The 23842-nt window shown below is 35.7% G+C and overlaps 4 protein-coding genes and 3 non-coding genes across 9 annotated transcripts; 3 read left to right on the top strand and 4 right to left on the bottom strand.

Moving 5' to 3' along the window:
- On the bottom strand, positions 346-6980 carry LOC105174605 (ubiquitin-activating enzyme E1 1). 3 transcript variants are annotated; one of them, XM_011096758.2, is made up of 7 exons: positions 6651-6980; positions 6153-6478; positions 4744-4961; positions 3445-4239; positions 2347-3215; positions 1830-2262; positions 346-1192 (listed from the first exon to the last, which is right to left on the bottom strand). In XM_011096758.2, the coding sequence occupies exons 2-7, from the start codon at positions 6463-6465 to the stop codon at positions 596-598; spliced, it is 3225 nt and encodes a 1074-aa protein (XP_011095060.1). In that variant the 5' UTR covers positions 6466-6478; positions 6651-6980; the 3' UTR covers positions 346-595. The 3 variants fall into 3 exon arrangements, with proteins under 3 accessions (XP_011095060.1, XP_011095063.1, XP_011095062.1); XM_011096761.2 differs by having other exon boundaries at positions 6153-6450; positions 6651-6823; XM_011096760.2 differs by having other exon boundaries at positions 6153-6440; positions 6651-6806.
- Positions 6919-7000, bottom strand: TRNAS-CGA. The gene has a single exon. It is a non-coding gene; the product is annotated as a tRNA-Ser (tRNA).
- On the bottom strand, positions 7077-7158 carry TRNAS-CGA. Its single transcript has one exon. It is a non-coding gene; the product is annotated as a tRNA-Ser (tRNA).
- On the top strand, positions 9901-13107 carry LOC105174606 (40S ribosomal protein S4). The gene is made up of 5 exons (XM_011096762.2): positions 9901-10019; positions 11287-11364; positions 11536-11716; positions 11985-12082; positions 12417-13107. The coding sequence occupies exons 1-5, from the start codon at positions 10017-10019 to the stop codon at positions 12846-12848; spliced, it is 792 nt and encodes a 263-aa protein (XP_011095064.1). The 5' UTR covers positions 9901-10016; the 3' UTR covers positions 12849-13107.
- LOC105174607 (ferritin-3, chloroplastic) lies at positions 13967-16204 on the bottom strand. The gene is made up of 8 exons (XM_011096763.2): positions 15746-16204; positions 15397-15480; positions 15244-15304; positions 15052-15139; positions 14892-14953; positions 14686-14751; positions 14332-14395; positions 13967-14216 (listed from the first exon to the last, which is right to left on the bottom strand). Exons 1-8 carry the CDS (start codon positions 16108-16110, stop codon positions 14164-14166), a joined length of 843 nt encoding a protein of 280 aa, XP_011095065.1. The 5' UTR covers positions 16111-16204; the 3' UTR covers positions 13967-14163.
- TRNAG-GCC lies at positions 17018-17088 on the top strand. Its single transcript has one exon. It is a non-coding gene; the product is annotated as a tRNA-Gly (tRNA).
- On the top strand, positions 18800-19974 carry LOC105174608 (abscisic acid receptor PYL4). The gene has a single exon (XM_011096764.2). It carries the CDS (start codon positions 19024-19026, stop codon positions 19654-19656), a length of 633 nt encoding a protein of 210 aa, XP_011095066.1. The 5' UTR covers positions 18800-19023; the 3' UTR covers positions 19657-19974.

The following is a 23842-nucleotide window of genomic DNA, read 5'->3' on the forward strand; positions in this document are numbered from 1 at the left end:
ACTGATATTACACTAGTATCTCAAGTTAGCTATTACATTACAAAGTTCTCAAAGGCTCGCCCAACTGAAGTATACCCTACATTGCAAGTAGTGGTTACAACAGCCAGGAAGCATATTAAAAGTGAGGCGTCTTATCCGGAGAAACATTCTCCTCTTATTCCATGTTTCAACCTCTTCTAACCTGGGTCCAAAGATAGGAGGCCAACACTATAAACTATGCAAGGACAGCATAAGTCTTATGCTCCCATAGTAAAATTAAAGTGGCACTACCAACTAATCATAATAACACAAAAGGATATAGGATCAAGAACTACCAATGAGATCAAAATCTTCAGTATCAAAGCAGGACTCAACTTTTCAGTTTTGTAATAGCATGGATGCATGAGCATAAGATAAAAGTAGGGTCCCAAGCAAGGTTTGAGCAGGCTGGCATTGACATCAAGCCGGTGAGAGCTCAAATTTATAAGTTCATCTTACAAGTATCCACTTGTGTCAGTTGAATCAACCAAAGTCCAAGATGAAACAGTTTTCACTGGGGGCACAGTATCCATCATAAAGTGTGGACTAGTTTCATGAATCAGCAGTACAAACTAACCTATTTGAAGTATATGGAAACTTGAGGAATATCGATATCATTGTCTTCATCATCCTCACAAGCAACTACAACATCAAAATGACGCCTGTATGGAGGCAGCTCAGCCTTCGCAACATCTCTAACCAGATCCACCATCTTTCTATCCATACGTTCTTTGTGCCGTGGAAACATGCTGTTGTAGAGCAAGCAACTTCCAAAAGATATGCTGTAAGCATTTAAGCCTTTGTTTTTAAGCCATTGCAGCAGCTCTCTCAAAGTTGGATTACCCTTCAGAATCCATCTATCCCAGACAGTCCAGCTCATATCCTGATGCTTAATAAGTTTAGGAGGAACTGGCTCTGCCATTGAGAACAAAGGAAGTGCAAGGTTTGCAAATGTATTTCGATAGTCTTCTAGTTTGTGATTTCCGTCAAGAACCTTGTACAGCTCTAGGCAAACAAGACCAGTGGCCATAGCTGTGGAGGTTGCAATTGCCGGGATTATTCTACCTGCAATAAACTTGGCCTTGAGCTTATCAACTTCAGGAATACTATAATTTCTGGCCCTCATATTGGCAAGACCAGCAATCAGGTCCATATGATAGTTGGTATCGTCATCCTGCAAATTGGTGGTAATCAGCAGCGGAAGCTAATAGACCAGAAAAGTTCATACTTCTTTCTGATCCAAAGAGAAACTCAAAGCAAACCAACTGACCCCTGATATAGCCATATTGTATAGTCACAGTACTGCCTATGCTTAATCACTTAATGCTGTCAAGAAGTATGACGAAAGCTTGGATTTGACATAGTTCAGTGTTTAATATGTGATGTATATCTTAATTCAGTCAAGACAAAAATTGATAAACATTGGCTATCCAAGCAAGCTCACATGGTTGTATAACACAGAGGAGCATATTCTTAAAAAATCTACCTCTCCTTCATTCATAATTTCTCTAGGTGATCTTACTTTCAACAAGTATACAAACATCAGACAGTTTGAATGGTTCATTTAATTAGAAATTAAAAAGGGAAAAATATTCTGTCACAACACCCAACTACTGCCCCAACCAGAAAAGAAGTTTCTAAGCATACAAGTATTTAGTGATTTGGCTCAGAACAGTGGATTTGCAAATGTTTCCAGTCACCACCAGTATTGAAAAGAATACCATTCAATGGGTGTATCTAATGATGAACTAGAAAAGATGGGTACACAATCAACTTCATCGTGAAACATATTCAAGGGAAGAAAGATGGACCTTTTCAAACTGAATGGGATTCATCTTGTAACCTGGAGGTAACTTATTCCTGCACGTCTCTAACTTCATGACCAACTCATTGATGACAGCAGCATCATCAATGGACGCTGTCGAAAGACTAGTAGCTTTCTCATCTGTCACAATTTTCACACCTTTCCTTGGCAGGAAGTCTGGAACAATGACTTTGTCAACAGCATCAGCCAACTTCTCTGAAGACTTCACCCAGTCTGGGATGGGGATGCCAAAAGTTTCTGCTCGTAATACAGCTGCTGCCATTAAAAAGTTTAGATGGCTCAAATCTTTGTTGGAGAACTCAAGTGGGCGTGGAAAACGCTTGGGTGCAGACCAAAATGGAGCTCCACTACTAGTAACAGCATCCTCTGGAAATGTATATGTCAACTGCTTGACCCGGTTGGCAAAATAGTCCTCAAACCTGGATTTAGTGAAAAGTACAAAATTAGGAACTTCTGGAAGAAAACATGTTCCGAAATAATAACAATAGAAAGTAGGTATATACTTCAAGCGAGCCCATGTAATGCAGTCCTGGAATGTGTCGCATCTTTCCCTGTCAAGGCATTCAATGATCCGTTCTAAAGTGTCTCTGGCCTGTGCATCACCGGCGTTTTTCATAGATAAAATATACTCACTTGGATTACTTAGGTATGCATTAACCTCAGTTGGCGTTTTCTCAAGCAAGCCTTCAAATTCTGACCTAGCCCATGTCAAGCAGTGGTCGATGTTGTGGGGGAACGAATGCACTGTGCACATAGGTGCCTGTTTTTCAGGTGGGTCCCTTGATGCACCATAGTTTTCAGTTAGGTGAGGAATTACCATCTGAGTATTGCACTTGGCACCCAAGGTTCCTGACTCCAGGAGTGCCTTTTGGAAGTACAAACACCTCTGATCAATGTAAAGCCTGGCATTTACATTATCCAGAGCATTGATGACAACACTCAAATTCTCCCAAAAGGTGTCATCAAAGACATTTTCAGTCTCAGGGCTCGCCCGGTTTTGCAAAGCTTCAACATGAAGACGAGGATTGATTAAAGAGGCAGCTGCAGCAGCAACTGTCGACTTTGCCTGACCTATGTTCCAATCACGGAACAGAAACTGCCTGCTAAGGTTGCTCTTTTCAATAACATCATCATCTGTAATAGTCAGCTTTCCTCCATCGCCACAACAAACTCCCATCAGAGCCAGATTTTTCAGAAATTCACAACCCAGTGCACCAGACCCCACAACAAAAACTTTCGCATCCTCTAGTTTCTTCTGTAGCTTTGACCCAAATACAGAGATTTGAGCATCATAACGAGAATTCAAGGGCCGCAAGTCTTTGGGATCCAAGGGTTCTGATGGAAGAGATTCCACAGAGTCGAAATAAAAGAACTGTCAAACAAAAAATCAAAGAAATTAGTGTTAAGTAATTGACTAGGTTTAACTCAAAAGATGAACAATCACAACTCTATGTTACATAAAATGTATTGATCAAACCATGGGCCATGACAAAACATCACTTAATTTTCCCAATACTGTGTGTATCATGCTCATCATCCCGAATACCATGAAACTTACAATTTACAACATGTCTTGAATCACACTGATACTGGAAACTAACCTGAAAAAGTGGGTGAAATTTCCCCGAGCAAGCCTTAACAACTTCCTGTCCAACGATACCACCAAACATGGCAGCCATTGGGTTTAAGACAGCCCTAGCACCAAAAGCAAAGTTCCTAAGAAGCTTCTGGTCAATTTCTTCCAGTCTACCATCGGGCAGGCTACTGTTAATGTCAGTAAGAAGAGCTATTAATTTTTGGGCGTCGTCTTCTGATCCAGCAAGAGGGAAGCGCCCCACCTCCACTTTGAACTTATCCAATGCTTGAAATGCCAAATGAAGGAGAGGTGGACGATCAAATTTGGAGAAGTCACTGAGGAGAAAATCACCAGGGTCCTTAAGTGCCTGCCGCAGTGGCTTGAAGTTCAACACTTTAGGTTCCTTTACTTGTGTGACAATACCACCTCTCTCATACACAGCATAGTTCGTGGTGTCCTCTTCAATGGTAAATGAGTAAGGCCTGGCATTCTTTATTTTTCTGGGCTTCCCATCATTCAGTTCGGTCATCCCTCGCACTTCAGAAAACACAACTAGATCACCATCCTGGAACTCCAGCCTCTCATCATCAACACAAGCCACAAGACCAGGATTGTCATTGCTAATAGAGGCAATAATGCCAGTGTGGGGATCCTCGCCATCAACATCAAAAACTGTAAACTCAGGGCCAAAATCACAGAACACACTACCAAAAAGACCCCGGACTTCAGATTTGATGAAAGCAATTGGAGGTTGATGTTGGTGGCAATAATCATCATATTCAATTGCTTTCTCTAAGCTGATATCAGTAAATACAACAGCCTGGAGAACACATTCAAACAATCAAATCCAATTACACTCTGAGCAAACGCCAAAAGACCAACACAAGAAACGGATATAACTTAAGCGATTTAATGTAAACCAGATATAAAGGCACTGCAGGATAATATGACACGTAAATTAGTGAAAAGGGAACAGTGATGTCAGAAATGTTGTGCAAGCAATTCATTTTGCCCCATGTTTTATCGCATTGCATCTGCAAGTATTCAATTTCTCCTGGACACTGAGGCAATACTGACAACACAAATGTGAAACTGAAGTTGCGCAAGCATCAATGATAATCAGAGGTTGTGGCCAAAAAGAACACCATTATCAAACCAATTACTATACGCCAACTGAACAATTCAGACAAAGAAATGAAATAAGCAAGCTTCAGGAACATAATGATAGTTAATGAGCAAGCAATATAAAATCTGTTACAAAAAGGAGCTGAAATAACATTAAAGAAATTAAGTCTGGACTAAAGACCAAATGGAATTAGTGTACCTGAAAATCAGAAAGCTGCTCTTTAGTCAACTCACTAGTTAAGGTAGCAATGATCACTGAATTGTTGAGTTCCTGCAGTTTCGGGACAGAAGCAAGAGCCCTATTCTTCCCCAAATCTTCTTCCGAAAAAATAAAACTGCTGGATAGATCCCATAACTCCACAGTACCCTCATCATGCAGGGTAACAGATTTAACACCAGCAAGAATAAGGTTCTTTGCTGTGAAGAAACATATGCACCATTATATGATGGCTTCCAACATACAGAAACCAGCATCAAAAATCATCATACATGTCCAATAAATTGCAACCATTTTAAAAATTGTAAAGTAAAACAAGTATGCTTAGAAACCATAATCAAGTGCACCTGCATCTAACATGAAACAATTACATACTCAAGGGAAATCCACAAGGAAAAAAAATATAGTAATCTAAAATACTCCTATATCTTTATTCTTTATGAGACATCAACCAACTATATACTGATCATTCACCTTTTTCCTTTGTATTTTTACCCTACAGGACTTGGTCAAAAGCTGTTCCATAACTTTAGAAGCTGCTACAGCCTACTAAATGGCTAGGAGTTGGTGGTCACAGATTGACTTGTCAATAAATCAGATACTAGGAATTACGCAGTCTTACTCTTTCCAAACTCACATGGAGGACAGCAAGAAGGTAATGACTCATGCACTTCACTATTGGATGCAGTTTAGTACCAGAATTGGCTACACAAAAATAGCTTGATCCAAATTAAGAGAACAGTTTGGTACATGCAATAAATGAAATCATCTAAGATTTAACAAAAATAAGCATATAAAATAAGAACACAAAGTCGCATTCACATGCCAGGGGTATATGTAAGCAAAAAAAGATAGCATTCAAGAAATAAGTACCCGTGTGCTGAATAAAAATGCTATATCCATTTATCCATCACAAGCTTGCACCCATATTTCAATACACATATAAAAACAAAAGAAAAGAAAATTTATCTGAGCTTGGCTTAAGATATTAACATATAAACTCAGAGATATACCGATAATTTCTCGCAAGAACTGAACATCAATTAAAAACCATACATACACTAAGTGTAGCACATCTATAGTACATATGCATCACAAACACCAATCCAATTCATAACATACATACATTACAAATATAAATGAGAAGCTGCAAACAATATACATGCATACATGTGCAGATGTACAGCTCGATTGATCCTAAGCATACATCTATTCCGAAAACACCACACTAAGAAAAGTCTCGGACATAATATATACATGTATGCAATTATTTGTCACAATCATCTATCTGTTTCGATATAAGTAAATAGATCGATTTAAAATTTGAAACTAGTATATAGAGACACGAGCCGGAGATAAATACACATATATATACACTCAAAATTCGTTACCTATTTCAGCACCGAGGCCTTGCATGCCGGAAATGAGAATATTAGAAGCAAACAGTCGGCGCATAGTCTCGCGTCCGTACACGGCGAGCTGACGGCTGTGCAGATCCTCGTCGATCTCCGGCGGCTGACTATCACCGATAGGCGCCTTGCCGTTACTGCCGTTGACACTCCCTCCTCCTGCCATATTAACCGTGGATGAGGCGGCGACTGACGTTGCGGCAGCGGATGCGAAATTAGCGCAGTGCTTCTTGGTCAACTCGGAATCAACAACTCCTAGCTCCGCTCCAGCTGTGGTTCTCTTCACAGGAAGCATAAAGTCCAGTGAACTGTTTGAATTCACCATAATTTTGACTCAACGATTAAAACAAATCAAGCTCAAAAATAGATACTAAAACAAAAGGGGAAGGGGAAGAGGGAAAATGTGTTCAGAGGAAAGAAGAAAATAGGAAGGGAGAGAAGATAAAAGAGGGGGGGGAGAGAGAGAGAGAGAGAGCATACCCAAAAAGGAAGTGATGTTTTGCGTGTGGAGCGATGATTAGGGTTTGAGGGGGTTCGGGGAGGGAAATGGATGTGGAGGTGAAATTTTTGAGGCGTGGAGGAAAGGGATGGTATAAATGTGGGGATTTTGGTTTGGGAGAAGGTGTATAAATCAGGCTCGGGCTTTGGGGTTGTCTAATAATCTGGGGGTGGGATGGGTATTGGCAAAGCGTGGGATGTAAGGCGTTGTTTGGCGGTGGCGAAGCAAAAGAAGTAAAAACGAATTTTGCGTCGACAGCAGGATTCGAACCTGCGCAGGCAAAGCCCAACAGATTTCGAGTCTGTCTCCTTAACCACTCGGACATATCGACGCTGGTGGAAACACCCGAACATCATGTAATGGTAAATATAGAGAAGCAAAGTAAAATTAACGACAGATAGGAAATGCGTCGACAGCAGGATTTGAACCTGCGCGGGCAAAGCCCAACAGATTTCGAGTCTGTCTCCTTAACCACTCGGACATATCGACGCTTGTTGAATACAAGTAGCATGATGCATCAGCAAGACTCGAACGCGTGGGCAAAGCCCAAGGCTGTGTTTGGATTTATGTTTTCGTGTTTTTCGAGATAAAATAAAACACACACAATATTTTATTTTTGTGTTTTTACACCTTATTTGTTGTTTTTCTATTTTTCAACTTTTTATATATAATATATATATATAAAATAGACATGATTTGACAATAAACAGTAATTTTTGTCTCCAAAAAATACAACATTAAACATAAATATATACATATTTATATATAAAAATATATGATTTGATAATGAACAGTGATTTTTGTCTCTCAAATCCCAACATCACATTACACCATTTATTTTAAAATATTTTAAATTACACCAAAACACAAATCCAAACATATCATCTATTTTCAACACACACTTACTTATCTCTATTTTCTCTCTCTATCTTCAAAATACAAAACAAAACACTTAAAACACAAATTCAAACACAAGGCAACTGATTTCGAGTCTGTCCCCTTAACCACTCGGACACATCGACACAGGCAATAGCCTTAGTCGTGTTTATATACAATCTACTTGGATTTAAAGAAAAGAATTTAGTTACTTCATTTAAGAATAATTTAAAATTCATTAATATTGAATTATAAAAATTAAAAAAAATAGAAGTAATCAAACAAATTCAAATTATTTGTTATTAAGGATTACAACCTTATAAATTAAAAAATCCTTTCACCTTAAATATAACCTAAAAGTATTTGAATTATTTTTATATTGTTTCCGGTTACTAAATCTCAAAGAAATAATTATTCACTCATTGCCTAAAAACACAAAATAATCACTCATTGCTTGATTAAAATGTATGTATATGCATGCATATGTTTATGCATGTTGTCTATGAAATTGTGTTACCGTTCAAAATCAAAAGATGTTGGTGCTATATTTAAATTGATGGGAGAAATAGTATTTTTAATCTCATAAGTTAGGTGTATGTTATTCTTTATCATGTTTATTATAAACTTAGTATTTTTAGTGACATAACTTATAAAAATTAATATTTTTTGTCCTTATACACTTTTTATTTATAATTTAACAATATAGGTTACATGCCTAGCACGTTGCCATTAAGTATTTTTTGTTGAAGGAAAAATGGGCCCTTATAAGTGATTCATTTGGTCTACTTGATACTTGTGCAAGACATGTTTTTCGATGTTGCTTCTACTTGACTTCAACTTATAAGCATATGGGAAGATTTGATTCAATTTTTGTGAGAGAAGAGTAAGTTGCTATGTTTTTTGCCTTAATTTTCTTCAAGATTTATTTTTCCCCCTCAAATATAACTATATTTTTTTCTCCATAAATGGTCTCAAACTGGAAACAAATCAAGTTTCTCTCGGCCAAAAATACTTAACAATCTCATGTTAGGCACGTGCACTAGACTACTAAATTGTAGACAAAAAAATGAACGAGGATCAAAAGTACCAATTTTTATAAATTATGGGGCTAAAACTATTAATCCCGTAACGAGTGAGACCAAAAGTAAAACAGGGCTAACTTGTGAGATAAAAAATGTTATTTCCCGGAATTGATATATTTCAATTTAAGAGAAGAATTTTGAACAATTATTTCAAAAAACTATCTATTAAAAGAATTTGAGATAGATTAATATTCAATAAAATACAGTTCAAAGTAAAACTGAAGGGTTTAAAATCATTAGACGACAAAGTAATCCAAATTAATTTAAAACTTTGTTATTAAAAATTGAAAATCCATAATTTTAAAATTTTCTTTTCTTTTTTTATAATTTTAAATATTTCAATCTAAATGCAACTTAAAAGAATCAAATCCCTCATTTTAATTTATTTACAGGCATTGATTACATCAGGTGGCAATCATATTAAATTTGAGCCACTCTTCTTGATTTTATTTATGAGCATTAATTATGCAATATCGTATTTTACAAAAGTGAAAAATATATGATCTCCTATTAAAATTCATGCCAAATATTTTGTGAATTTAAAAAATTGATAATTAGAGAGATTTCAATTTACAAGGATATTTCAAGAGAAGATTTTGGGGTGATAGTAATATTTGACATTTATTGTTACAACTTTCATATTACCCTTCATAATTTCCAATATACATTAATTCCTATCTAATTAGATAAGTCAATTAATTTAGGTAGGTGGGAAAATATTATAAGTTAAGATATTTCGTTTATAGTTTTTAAATTATTTTTATAGTATTTTTAACGTGTAATTATTTAGCCAGTTATAATTTTTTTTATATGTACGGATTTTAAGTTATTGTATACAAAATCTAATTAACTGAACAACTATTTTATTAAATTTCCCGATGTTTGAACGAACTTATAAACTCTTTAAAATAACTTATAAAATATTTTCGAGTATTTGATATTTTTTAAGAAATGTGTTTATAAATAAAATAGAAAAAATGATCTAACAGCTTATAATTTAAATAAAATAGTAAGGAGTTCCCAACATATTTTAAAATTTTTAAAAGATTAGTTCAAAGTTTTTCAAATTATTTATAAATATTTCAGTAATAACATATTATCAGTGCCATGATAATTTATTGGATATCGTAAAAAGGAAAATCAATATGAAGGTGCAGGCCCATTTATATAATTTCGCTCAGGCCCAATCTGGAGAACTTGGGCCATACAGCACGAGATGTTTAAGCCCTAATAAGTTTGTACCTAAATACCGAAACTACCCTTTCTCTTAAACCTTCAGGCATATAACCCGCTACTAGGGTTTACTTTTCCTCCACTTCAGTAGACGAGCGAGAAAGAAAGGGAGGGAGAGAGAGAGAGGCCGCCGCGGTTCTCACATCTTCCAGCAAAATGGTCAGTTAACGTTTGAATTATTTTCTTCTTGATATATGTATGTGACTGATGTTAGAACATTTGTTTATTTTGTTGAAATAAAATTAAGGAATTGGTCGGTTGTTCCCGTTTATTCAGTAGTTGATTTCCCGGGTTTTGTAGATTGATTTTGCCTCCGCAGGGTTACGAACCCAGTTACTCGTGGTTGCCTGTGTGTTTTCGCGGTTTATAATGAGTTTGCTTTACTCGTTCGTTTGTGTATATGTCTATACGTATTCGTCTCTCGTTGCAACTTGTTTATGATTCATATAATCGAATGAAAACACAGTTTGATATTAATTTATTATAGCTGATTAATTTCTCTACGACCCGTTTCTTCCGAATCATTGAAATTTACATGAAAAATTACAGAGCCAGCATCCATGTTTTTGTCTCAACTAAAATAAGCAGACAATCCGCGATCCTTATTGCTGATAAATTAGACATGCAGTCTGTCCAGCCCGATTTAGTGGAGGGGCTTGCTGTTTGTTTACCTCCATTAGTTAGTGAGGATTGAATGCAGCTATTGATGGGGATTAGATGGGTTCCAGCTTCTGTTAAACTCCAACAGGAAACCTTCAGAAATGACATTTTGATTCCTCTTCTGATAGCAATTTTGCCATCAGACTTAATTCATATACGACTCAGAACATGTGCTAGAACCTCCTGCTCAGCGAATATGCTTATATGATCCACAAGAAGGGTAATTATGGTTAAATCAATTAACGATCACAAGTAAATTAAGGAATGTCGTAAATTATGTTTATGAATAGATTATATATGTGAAGCTTCAAAGAAATGGTTTTGGTTTCTTCTATTTCACTGGAAGAGTTATCTTCCTTGTCATATTGTTTTCAGAACTACTGATGGATTTTGGGTTCTATGTGATTTCTATTGTGCTTTTATTTTACAAACTATGAGATTTCTCTCCACCTTTTATCATGGAAAATGTGATGATTGATATTTCTATGTACTTATACAACAATGCAAATTGAAGATGAGCTGTAGAATGGCTTTATTAACTCATCTTCGAATGAGATTAAAATTATCTATTTCTAATTATGCTCTTAAGGAGACAGAACTTTGCTATAAATGCTTTCATTCTATGTTTTTTTTTGGCAAGTGATATAATTACATGTGTAATTAAAGAACATTGAAGATTTTCTAACTTTGACATTGTAGCTTATTTTCCCCATTTTTTTTTTTTTATTAATGGTGCTTCTCTGTCTTTCTGCTTTGATGAATACAGGCAAGAGGATTGAAAAAACATTTGAAGCGGCTCAATGCTCCAAAACATTGGATGCTCGATAAGCTGGGTGGTGCTTTTGTAAGTCAATTGTCATAATTTGCTTTCTATTGTGTTATAATATTTATTCATTTCTACTTCTGTTTGTGGTCTCTTGTATTTGTGTCAGCTGTGCACCATGATGGTCTCTTTTCTGCTAAAATGTGTGTTGCAATTTTTATTTAATGTTCTGTAAAACTTATCTGTATGCAGGCCCCCAAGCCATCATCTGGTCCCCACAAATCCAGGGAGTGCTTGCCCTTAATTCTTATTCTGCGAAATAGGCTAAAATATGCTCTAACTTACCGTGAAGTCATTGCTATTCTGATGCAACGCCATGTCCTTGTTGATGGGAAAGTCAGGACAGATAAGACATATCCTGCTGGTTTTATGGGTATGCACTATTCGCTCTACTTTGATTCAGTTTGGAGATGAATTCTTCTGGAGTGGATCCTATATAAGTAAATTATGATGCTTGTAGTGAGATTTGTTAGAAATCTACATTCCACATTTTTGTCCTGTTTTGTTTGCTTTGCTAGCACACAAAGTTTCCCTTTTACCTTTGAGAGTGATAGGTTTTGGCTGTTCTGGTACTTTGAACAGTTTGCTTTTTCTAGATATGTTGTTTAGCTGAAAAATGCTGTTTTACTCCCATTTCCTAGATGTTGTCTCTATTCCAAAGACCAACGAGAACTTCCGTCTTCTGTATGATACCAAGGGCCGGTTCCGGCTGCACTCTATCAGGGACGAGGAGGCCAAGGTCTGTGTTTCTTTACGTTCTTCCGGTGTTAGTGTTTTGTTTATCTTTCTCTGTTGATGTCTGAATTTATTAATACTTGGTATTTACATGCTAGGCAGCACACAATTTCTTGGACTAATTTTTTTGGAAAGCTAAAACCCTTTTCTCCAATCATGTTCTGATTCATCTCTCTCTTCTCAGTCTGTGAAATTGATAACTTAAATTATTGGTACTATTTTAGTGTTTATAATCTACTGCTGTTTTAAATCCAAGTTCTTCCAACCTGGCAGTGCTCAGTTATGCTACTTTGTGATGTCACTAGAAAAACTTAACTCCCTTTATTATTGGTCTGCAGTTTAAGCTCTGCAAAGTCCGCTCAGTTCAGTTTGGGAAGAAGGGTATTCCTTACCTTAATACATATGATGGAAGGACAATCCGCTATCCTGACCCACTAATCAAAGCAAATGACACCATCAAACTTGACTTAGAGAGCAACAAGATAGTTGATTTCATTAAGTTTGATGTAGGAAATGTTGTTATGGTGACTGGTGGTAGGAACAGGGGACGTGTAGGAGTAATCAAGAACCGTGAGAAGCATAAGGGAAGCTTCGAGACCATCCACATTCAGGATGCTACTGGACATGAGTTTGCTACTCGATTGGGCAATGTTTTCACAATTGGGAAGGGTACGAAACCCTGGGTGTCTCTTCCAAAGGGCAAAGGTATTAAGTTGTCTATTATTGAGGAGGCCAGGAAGAGGCTTGCTGCCCAATCTGCCACTGCTTAGGATTATATTCCTTCCGGATGGTTAAAGTAGTGTTTAACTCCTCATCAGTTTTAAGTGTTGCATTTTCAGTCCTGTTGAGCTACTTGAATCATTTTGTTATGGGATCTTTTGCTGTTATAGGATTTTCTTGGAGAACTTGTTACCATATGAAGTTTTGACATTATCTAGTTTTTGGCACCCTTAAATTTTGTTTCACCCTTTGGGTAGTTTGATTCTGGATATTTGGTGCAGATTTGTTAAGTTCGTCTTCAACATAAAAGTAAATGTGTTAAAGCATGTAATTGGAGTTGTATTATTAACTTATAGTAGGTATGTTAACTCGAGTAATTGAATTTGATGGCAAGATGGCGGTAATTGCTGAATGTTGCGCAGCTGCCTGGTGGAATAAGCTTTGGCAGTTTTTTTGAATACTTTAACCCAGGTTGGGAAGTGCAGATTTTGGTTTGAATATGCTTTTCGTCTTACGACCAAAGGTTTGTTAACAATGGTTTTAGTTGAATGGGAATAGCTAACATTGGTACCATAATTGTAATATCCATTGAACTTCAAACGCTAACTGGAGCCAGAAAGCAATCTCTCCCCGCTAAGATGCCACTAAGTTTAGCAAATCAAATTATTCTCTAACTGTTGAATAGCTCACAAAATCAACCAACACAAAAACAAAACACCAGTTTGTTCACATTCTTTTCCTTCCTTCTGGTTCATGAGTAATAGGCGTGACAAGCGAAACCCTGGCAGTATCTGGCTCAAAACGTCTGTTTTTTCTTCTGCTCATGTTTGTTCAAATTGCTTGCCTCCAACAAAATCCAGTATTTAATACGTATATGATTCTAGTTTCATTTATCACGAGAATACCTCTGGTTAAATTGCATTATTCCACTTAAATCCCTTGCATAATTGCCTATCAAGTATGAACTGATGGATTCCGAGCTGATCATTTTGATCTCACATATTAATATCTTTTGAATTTGCTAACAGAGATGTATTAAATGGCTTGGTCCGCATGATTTAACATAGCTTTCCTTGGCAGTTGAGCCAAATTTTGCTCGTGAACGGCAGTATCGTTTTTGGTATTGATATTACGATTCAGAGAAGGAAGGTTGCTTGTTTTCTGGTAGAGCTAAATATATCTTATCATAAGAAAGATGTGAGAAACTTTCATATCACCTCTTGACAATACACAGGACAAGCAAAGGTAAGTAGACTAGCTGCTAAAGATTGTCCGAGACACTCCAGTCGTATGGGTCAAATCCAGCCTAACACACTAAATGGCACACCCTTATTCTAATCTAGCAAGAAATAATACCAATCCCCTTCACATTGCACCGTCTCCTTGGTGGAGGAGCATCTGATCAAAGTGCCAAACTCCTGCATGTGCACAAACAAATATGAGTTAAGTTATCATAGAGAAATTTTAGTCAGAATAGAGCAAGTGGGAAAGGCAACGACAATCGGATGTTAACTGTGGAAGAGCTTATCATACCGTGTCCCTTTCCCACCCTCCTCAATTGAGCAACGTATTCTGAAATCTTCTTAATGGCTTCAACCTGGAAATTTTGAGAGAGTAAAGTGATTTATAAGCTCAGGAGTTGAAATTATCATCTTCCTGATCAAGTCAGGGGTGCTTTTCACTCTGTTTCCTATGTACTTGTCTCTGAGCATACACTTACTCAGAAATAAGAAAAAGACTTGCTGCCCGGCTTATGTTCAATAGAAAACCAATTGATTGTTCTTCTACGTCTCATCAATACCTTTTGTTTCCATAATTTCAAGAAACTTATTTTTTCATCAATACTTGAAATGAGAGAAAGTTTGTATCTATCCACTTTGAGTTTACCTGCTCTTCCAAGAATTCGCTCTCCACGAAATCTGCTAGTTGAGGATCATTGTTTTTGTCAGCAATCTGTTAAATCAACACAGAGAGAAATGTGTAATCAGGGTACAATTCCGGTGCATTTGGAGGATTTGCAGAAGTATGCCTAGAACGGATGCTGAAGCAAAGCTTTCAAGAATAGCAGAAAGACACGGCAAAAAATGTCTTACACTGTGGAGTTTCAGAAGCTTTTCGTTGGTTAACTTCTCCAAGCACAATGCTAGTTCCATCGCTAAATGAAGAGTTTTGAAATAATCAGCGTTATCAAGCATGTGATCAAACAAAGACACAAAAAAAATCATGAGTCGAGGAAACGGAGAGCGAACTTACCGTACAGTGCATCTCCCTTCTCAGCATCATCAAGCTCTGCAGGAGGCCTCTCTATGCTCAGTAATTTCACTCTCCCTCCCCGCTTATTCTATTATTTGTCAAATTGCAAAGTAAAACATGTTATATTTTCATCAAAACAAACATAAACAGGACAACTTCTTTTTCTGCTTAAAGATGATATTTGGAAATTGCCTGATATTCCATTAGTTTCTCTGCGTGTTCCCTTTCTTCTTGGCTGCCCTCCTTGAAAAATCTGACCATGCACCACCAAACACAGGTTTAAGAAGCCAGGAAGGAAAAAGTAAAGACTAAAGACAACGAAAGAATTGAGTCAATCATACTGACTTAGCAATGCCTTTCAGAGCAACATTATCCCTGTCGAAGTAAGCATACAGGGCATGGTAGACGTAGGATACACAGTACTCCACACTGTAACAAAAGGGAAAATCAATATGTCATTAGTGTTATAATTGCAAAAAAAAACCAGTATGATTATAATGTCTTGAAACCTGATACATATGTTACAATAAGAGGATTAGTTTGCTAAAGAAACCACATCAACACTATCTCTGAACTTATAGATCCAACACTTTGAACTTTATGACAAGCCTTTGAATAACAGCTAGCATCACATTTTTCATCAAATGCATGTAAGAAAGAGAGGAAAACAAGAGAAAGTGGTCAAGAAACTGACTTGATCTGCTCATTTATTGCCGCCTCGCACTCTTCAGAAAAGCCCTGCCTCGCAAGTGAAACCTCGGGAGCTGTGGGGACCATGAGCTCATTCTTCTTAACCTCTTCAAATGGCTGAAACAGCACCCCGGTTAGCGGCAACCCCACAGTCTCATTGGACGCGCCAGCCGCAAGTCCATTATCACGCTTCTTGGCCAAAACAAGACCCGAGAAAGATGAAGAGGAAGAAGAAACAGACAATGAAATCAATTTAGGAGAAAATGAAGTTGAAAAGGGAGGAGAAGTGGATGAATTTGTTAAGGGTCCAAGAGCAGCAGAACCCTGAAGGGAAGGCAGAGATACTGCTGAAATTGCCTCAAGAAACATTTTTTCTTCAACAAATGATCAAAAGGGCTTGCAGCAGAAATCAGAAAGAAACCAGATTTTAATGAAGAAAGGAAGAAGAGTTTGAAATGTGGTGGTGTGTAGTTCATGAATGTTGGGTGGTTGGATTATATAGAGTGACCAACCGAGATACGGCTACTAGTAGGCCAGTGAAAATGTGACACGTAGAGAGCGGAAATGGGTCCACATGGACAGAGGCGTGTGGCAAGCTCGTGCCCTGATCCCAAATCTTGTGGTATCTAAGGAAATATCCAAAAATAGTCATCATCAACTTTCAAAAGGTATCTTGGCTTCTTTTGATCTGTTCACACTACGTGGAGCTCTTTTTTCCATTAATGATAATTTCCTGGAAATTTTTGCAGTGGCAAGCGTAGCATTGTGCATATGTTAAGGTTGAAATATGCACCAACATTGAATGTGTGTATGTGTGTTGGGTGTGTGACCGCCTGATATTCACTTGGTCGCTTATTGTTCGAATTGACTTTTTTATTATAAATCATGTTATATTTTTTATTTTATTTAATATATATATATATATATATGTGGATGTGTGATGGGTACATGTATAAAGATGTTATTTTATTGGAGGAATGATTTTATATATGTGAGTGAAGTGTATATGTTGATTGAAATTAAAAGATAATGAATTGCAAAAGTGTGGGTTGGGCATGGCAGCCTAAACCTGTTACTGAATCAAGTATTGTGCGGATAGCGATGGGTAAAGGAAAGCAGTGACGGTTGGAGCGGAGGGTTAATTATTCGAAGAATGCTATTTGCATGTGCCGGCAGCTGCAGTCTGCTTGCTCTGTGTGTGAAGCAGTTGCCGAAAGCTTTTTGCAACTGAGGAAATTCTACGTTATTTGGGTCTCTTGACATAGAGAAACAAGAAGCACCAGTGGTCTAGTGGTAGAATAGTACCCTGCCACGGTACAGACCCGGGTTCGATTCCCGGCTGGTGCAATCATCGTGGATTTATTTTGGGCCTTAATTGTAAGAATTGGGCCTATCTGCACATTAACTGAGCCTACCAATTTAGAAGGGCCGAGGCCCAACAAGAAGTTTACAGTAGTAGGTAGTGTTTCCCACTCCCCAGTTTCCAAGACAGAGTTCTCCCATATCAGACTATTATCACTCCTGGAACAGGAAGACAACTCAGCTGCTTACTCATCATCAAATCCTCCAATTCATTGTTATTTTCTGATCTCATAGTTACTGCTGCTACGGAATGGCATCACATGTAAGCATTGTATTGTATTCATGAGGTACAACTGTTGCCAACCATCCATTTATACTAACCATCATCTTCTTGTTCATCTCAAAACACACCCCCTCTGCTCATCTTCATTTCTCCACTCTGATTGATGCGCAAGTTGAGAGACATGATCCATCACACAATACATTCAAAATATTCTGCAAATTGATTTGAATGAGATTGAGGGCAGCTACCCTAATCTTATCCTGCGCCTCACATCTCAATTTGATGCTCGCCCATTGAATTTGAACCATCCGATTGGGGGAAAAAAAACAAGGGAATTTGATTGGAAGCGGTAGAGGAATTTGGCTTTTTTAGGTAGCTGCTGCTGCTGGAAAAAAGAAAGGTTTCTTTTATGGGAAGGGGAAGGAGAAGGGGACTGTCTCGGTCTCGGTCTCTGTCTCTGTCTCTGTCTCTGTCTCAGTCTCAGTCTCAGTCTCAGTCTCATCCTATTGTCTCATCCTATTCCTACCCCACAACAAATGGTTAAGCTTTTATGAGTTTGATTGTGATTGATCAGTTGCCACTCTTTCGAACTTTGATTCAATAACAATGTAATGAAATTGTTCCCAGTATCTTCTACACTTTTCCTCATAACAAACCACTTTTCAACATTGGTGAACCTATCTATCACCCCCAACCCAAAACCAAAAATATCACGTGCTCAAATAATTCAGACACAAGGTTTCGAATCTTGAATAAATATGTGTGTATGAGTGGAATAAAAAAATAAAAAAGAAAGAACCTAAAACCTCCATCACTTCCTATTGTTTTACCATATCATATTCACAAATCACTTCCTACAAGTTTTAATAGCTCCAAAATATTCTATTTTCTTAATTAGACTTCTTTTCAAAATAAAATTGTGAGGTTCATAAAAAATTATATATAATACTTTATACAACATATATGGATCGATTCACCTCAATGATTTTCTTTATAGTATCATTTTGAAATGGTAAGGAAGAAAATAAATAAATAAATAATAATTGTAGATGCGGTAGAAATTAATTTGAAGTCTGATAGGCACGATTCTGTTGACTTATTATCATCTTAAAAAAAAATCGTACATGAATTCATTCATATATATATATATTTAATAAAAAGTCACATAAATCACATTTGTTGATTATAAGAAAACATTGGGCAAGTAGAATTTGAAATTTTGACCAACCGCAGTGTCTTATAATATTTCAAATTGATGTTAAAGAATTAAAAACAAAATTGGAATGGTGTGGTGTATTAAATATTTTATTTAAGTTGATAATATATTATATGGTATGAATTACATATATAAAATATTAATAGGAAAATAGAAATAGTGATTGAAAGGGTTGTTTTGGTAACTTGAGGTGCGCAACTTGATCCCATTTTTATTGCCCTCACATGAATTTTCAGTGTTCACACAAACCTCTCTTCTCTCCTTTGAAATTTCAACTACTTTTCTCTCTCTCTCTCTCTCTCTCTGTCTCAGCCCATCCTTCGCTGCTAATTAAGCCGCCCCTTTCTCTCTCCAGCAGCCAATATATATTCCAATTTACAACATACAACACACAGAAGCATAGCATAGAGCACACGCCATCCCCCATAATCATCAACATCCACAAATCAGAGTAACAAACAAACAGGTACAACCGCCCTCCATGAAAATGCCTTCCTCTCATCCAAATTCCTCCCTTCTACTACAGCGAATCAACCAAACACCTTCCACCACCGCCGTCACGGCGTGTAAACAGGCATACCGTCATCCCACCGCCGCCCACGTCCCCGACCACGTAGCACGTTACCACACCCACGCCGTGGGCCCCAACCAGTGCTGCTCCGCTGTTACCAAACACATCTCCGCCCCCGTCTCCACTGTATGGTCAGTCGTTCGCCGCTTCGACAACCCACAAGCCTACAAACACTTCGTCAAGAGCTGCCACGTGGTCCTCGGGAACGGCGATGTCGGCACCCTTAGAGAAGTCCGCGTCATCTCCGGGCTGCCCGCTGCCAGCAGCACGGAACGCCTGGAGATCCTGGACGATGAGCGGCACGTCATCAGCTTCAGTGTTGTCGGAGGAGACCACCGATTAGCCAACTACAGATCCGTCACCACCCTGCACGCGGCTGTCAACGGCGGGACGGGTGGGGTGGAGTCGTACGTTGTTGACGTGCCACAAGGTAACACTAAGGAAGAGACATGTGTTTTTGTGGACACCATTGTGAAATGTAATCTTGAGTCTTTAGGGCAGATCGCAGAGAATTTAGGCAGACGAAACCCTTCTTCTCCATAAGAAATGATGATAGGCATGCAGTGCAGAGAAAATTACAACTCCATATCAGAGAAATCTAGCTAGGACTGATAAAATTGTTTGTCTGCGATGACATGATCTGAATCGTCGGCCAGAAATGTTTTATCTTTTATTTATAAATATTTGTGGAAGAAGGCAGGTACATGCAAGTTTTTGTGTTGTTAGTGAATTGTCATGGTTTGGCGAAAGGAATCTCCCGGCCGGAATGGGGATGATGAGGTGGTGCAAACCCATTCCAGCTAATAATTAAGCTTAAAATGCATTAGGATGGATGTGGGCATCATCCTAATTAATTCTTAATTTGTTTAAGCAATAGCAGTGCAATGAGGTAGGTAGGGTTTTTGCTAATAATTCATTGGTAGAAGAAGAAGAATAAAAATGTTAATTAATATCCAAATTAGTATATAGAAATTCGCAATAATGCATCCTTTAATTTCATCAAAAAAAGGAATCAAACAGATAGGCGTGCAAGTTGGCAAGTAGTACGTAGTACGTTACACATTGCAACTAATTGTTTTCCCTCTTGAATTCAATATGTGCAAGTTGTGTGTTGTGGTTTGCACCAAAATCAAATAAACCAAATTCAACTTGGATTAATATATATATAAATGAGGTGCAAGTTGCAGTGCAAGTGGAGGATGGGATGGGATCAAACGGCTTTTAATTATTAATTATACTAGTGTGTGTTCCGTGTTATGCAATATGCACGCATTAAATTAATTAATAATTAAAACATTTTTCATAACAATTTAATTCTACAAAAATTAAATGAAAGAAATGTTTTTAGATAAATGAATTTTGTTTTTTAAATTACAGTACATCACTATTAAAAAACTTATAATATATATACAAAGAGATATATCCAATTGAAATAATTGAATAAATATTACTTTTATAAACTAAAAAGACAATCATCTTCATATGGCAAAAAATTACTAAGAATGAGCTTAACAATATATTATTCAGATTTTGGTTAAAAAAATTTAGGCACTATTAAGAAGATGATAAATTGCAAATTAATTCATGAAAAAATATTTGATTAGCTTATCCAAGTTCAGCTTATAATATATAAAAAAATAATAATAATAACTTAATCAATAAAATTGGGAGTTGATGCTAATTGACAATAATTTAAGAAAAGAGAGTAAATGGATATAAGACGATAAGAGATATTGAGCCAACAAAATGTGATATTTTTATGATTATTATTTAAAATAAAAATATTCTCATAATTTTTGCATGATTAATGTTATATGGTTATAGCATATGATATGAAATCGAATATAATACAAATTTAACATAGATATATCTCAAATTCTAATATTTTGAAATCACACATCTATCCATATTTCATAAACTCATGAAATAAAATAATTAAAAATCAATGAAAGAAAAATTTGTTCAAACAATCTATCATTTTTTCTTTTTTAAATTATTTTAATTTTTACGTGCTATAAAGATATAATTAAAAATAAATAAAAAAAGTTCAAAAATAAGAAATTTCAACTCATAAAAAATAATAATATATTCAGGAACTCATAATATAAAATAACTAATAGTATAGAAATAAAATAGCAATTGGAGTTTTTTTTTCAAATAACTTGGATATGAAAGTCTCTTTTCGTCCAAAGCTTGAGTATATGTATATATATATATATATATAATAAAAAGACATTAATGCAGACTCTCCTTCCCTGAATTTTGATGTAATTACACATAAACTTCATATGATTTGAGAAATTACATTTAGTACCCTTAATGTTTGTTTCTATCTAACAAAAAAGACTTATTTGATTATAATAAAAATTATTTGACCTGTAATAAATCAATAATAAGTCAATCAAGAGTTAATATAGATTTTTTTTTATTTTTTATTTATTAATATCAGCAAATTTGATGAATTTTAATTAATGAAGGGACTTATTTGTTAGACAGAATCAAAGTTCAAAAATATTAAATATAATTTCTCAAATCATAAAAAATTTATATATAATTACATTAAATTTTAAAAAAAATATATAGTTTATCCCTGTATATTATAATAGATACCCGGGTCGTCCCCCGTCCCATTTTTCCTTGTTGTCTACTCATCTTCAATGCCTTCACGTTATCCCACTCCCATTTTTCCTCCTTTTTCTTTCTGCAACTACAGCATTTTAAAATCCAATCCTCAACAGATAACACCCCACCCCCACCCCTACACCCGACTCATTTTAATTGCCTCTTGCCTCTTGCCTCTTGCCTCTTGTCCATGATAAAGGGCTGCTTTGCCTTTTTTTTTTATTTGGAGAATTAACCATTCATTTTCCCAATTAAATTAATGTTTGTGAAGTTGGTTTTGGATTATCTGACTAAATCATTAGATGCACACATATATAGAGACCATAAATTTTATTTTAAATTGAGTTGGTTGATTAATGAATTAATTATATGACAAGTACAATACGTTTGTAGCAAAAAAAGTAATCAATCACATAACAAAAGTATCATACTTACTCAAATTAAATTTAATTTGAGTAAGAAAATTGTGAAAATTTGATTTCCTTTTTGTGGTGGTGCAGTTTAAGACCAAATCGAAACAAAACTTAAAATTTTAACAGTTTGGACGGTTGTTTATATATTTCTATCTGACAGTTTTTTGTAATGAAACTCAGAAAATTAATTATGGTTTTTGGGTGTTGTGGCGGGTGGGGGGGGGGGGCATTCAACCGTATGCACCGCCAAATAAGTTGGCTGATGAAACCGACCCCATCTTTCCTTCTTTTCTGGAATTGTTCTGGTTTTGGATACGTATGAATCTTCTTTTTTCCTTTTATTTAGATATAACAAAAACATGATAATTACATTTGGTTATTCTTTTCTTTTTCTACTCATTTTTGTGTTGTATTTCGTATTTATTAACGTATCACATCAACCGTTTGAATGAACGATCAATGTATATGTATAGGAATAATTACACTTCCTTTTCTTGAGATTTAATATAATTACAATTAAATTTTTTGTGGTTTAAGAAATTACACCTAACACCTCGAAAATTTACTTTCATCTAATAAATAAGTTCATCTGTTAGTCAAAATTCACTGAATTTGCTGATATTAAAAAAAAATTGATATTTACTCATGATTGACTTATTGCAAGTCAAACAATTTTTTTCGACTGCACTGCCCTTATAGCGGTGAAGATATAAGTCCCATATAAATTGACACGTGAAGGCATATGAGGATAAATTGATCATAAAGAAAATTATCTTATCTGCAATAAATCAGTAAGAAGTCAATTAAGGATAGATGTAGATTTTTTTTTGATATTTTTGTTAATATCAACAACTTCGGTGAATTTTGACTAAGCGGATGAACTTATTTGTTAGACGAAAGGAAATATCAGGGGTATTAGTAATTTATGATATATAGATGTGAAAAGGACAACAGCATCCTACAATATCTATTAGTACATACACAAATGTAATTAATATCTACATGTGATATGAGCTTCCAACATAGTATTTATAGAGGCTCGTGTGTCTAAATTCATATGGACCACATATCAATCGTTGGATAGGTAGGAAATCAATGGCTGACTATTGGTGGGTTGGCTAGAAAGATGGTGAATCCCTAGAGTGGTTTGGGATTTCAAGTGCATCCTGTATTACTATTCACTGTTAAAACCTCATCAGGTTAAATATATTTTCTGGCCTCTAAAATATGCATATAGTTGCATTAACCTTTTAAACTATAAAAAGTAATATATATATATATATATATATAATTTGAGTTATTATAAAACATTTTATTTAAATAAATATTACCATATATTTATGATTTTTATAAATATTCGAGAAATTTGTATAAACTTTATAAATTTACAATCTTAATATTTTTTTAATACAACTATTATTATATTCAATGATAAGTATAAATATTTAAAACATTTTATATCATTACTCACAAAATTAAAGAATATTACTGATTGTTATATGCATAGATTTGCATATTTTACCATACATATATATGATCTATATGACATTTTAAATTTGTATTTTTTTTAACACAAAGAAAAACTACTTTATATAACATATTTTTAATAAAATTATATGCATAATGTATATAGTTACAACACGTTTTACACATATTTACGTGTATTTTTAATACGAGTAATCTATTTTATTAAT

The sequence above is a fragment of the Sesamum indicum genome, linkage group LG11, assembly GCF_000512975.1.
Source record: "Sesamum indicum cultivar Zhongzhi No. 13 linkage group LG11, S_indicum_v1.0, whole genome shotgun sequence".
In the NCBI taxonomy this organism is placed as follows: domain Eukaryota; kingdom Viridiplantae; phylum Streptophyta; class Magnoliopsida; order Lamiales; family Pedaliaceae; genus Sesamum; species Sesamum indicum.

Coding starts and splice junctions, on each gene's coding strand:
- LOC105174605 (XM_011096758.2), bottom strand. CDS start 6,465: ATGCTTCCTGTGAAGAGAACCACAGCTGGAGCGGAGCTAGGAGTTGTT. Junction 4,240..4,743: donor AGCAGCTTTCTGATTTTCAG/GTACACTAATTC, acceptor TGTGTTCTCCAG/GCTGTTGTATTTACTGATAT. Junction 2,263..2,346: donor ATTACATGGGCTCGCTTGAA/GTATATACCTAC, acceptor CACTAAATCCAG/GTTTGAGGACTATTTTGCCA.
- LOC105174608 (XM_011096764.2), top strand. CDS start 19,024: ATGAAAATGCCTTCCTCTCATCCAAATTCCTCCCTTCTACTACAGCGA.
- LOC105174606 (XM_011096762.2), top strand. Junction 11,717..11,984: donor ATATCCTGCTGGTTTTATGG/GTATGCACTATT, acceptor CCCATTTCCTAG/ATGTTGTCTCTATTCCAAAG. Junction 12,083..12,416: donor TCAGGGACGAGGAGGCCAAG/GTCTGTGTTTCT, acceptor ATTGGTCTGCAG/TTTAAGCTCTGCAAAGTCCG.
- LOC105174607 (XM_011096763.2), bottom strand. CDS start 16,110: ATGTTTCTTGAGGCAATTTCAGCAGTATCTCTGCCTTCCCTTCAGGGT. Junction 14,954..15,051: donor GAAGGGAGATGCACTGTACG/GTAAGTTCGCTC, acceptor CTCTTCATTTAG/CGATGGAACTAGCATTGTGC. Junction 14,752..14,891: donor AGCTTCTGAAACTCCACAGT/GTAAGACATTTT, acceptor TTGATTTAACAG/ATTGCTGACAAAAACAATGA.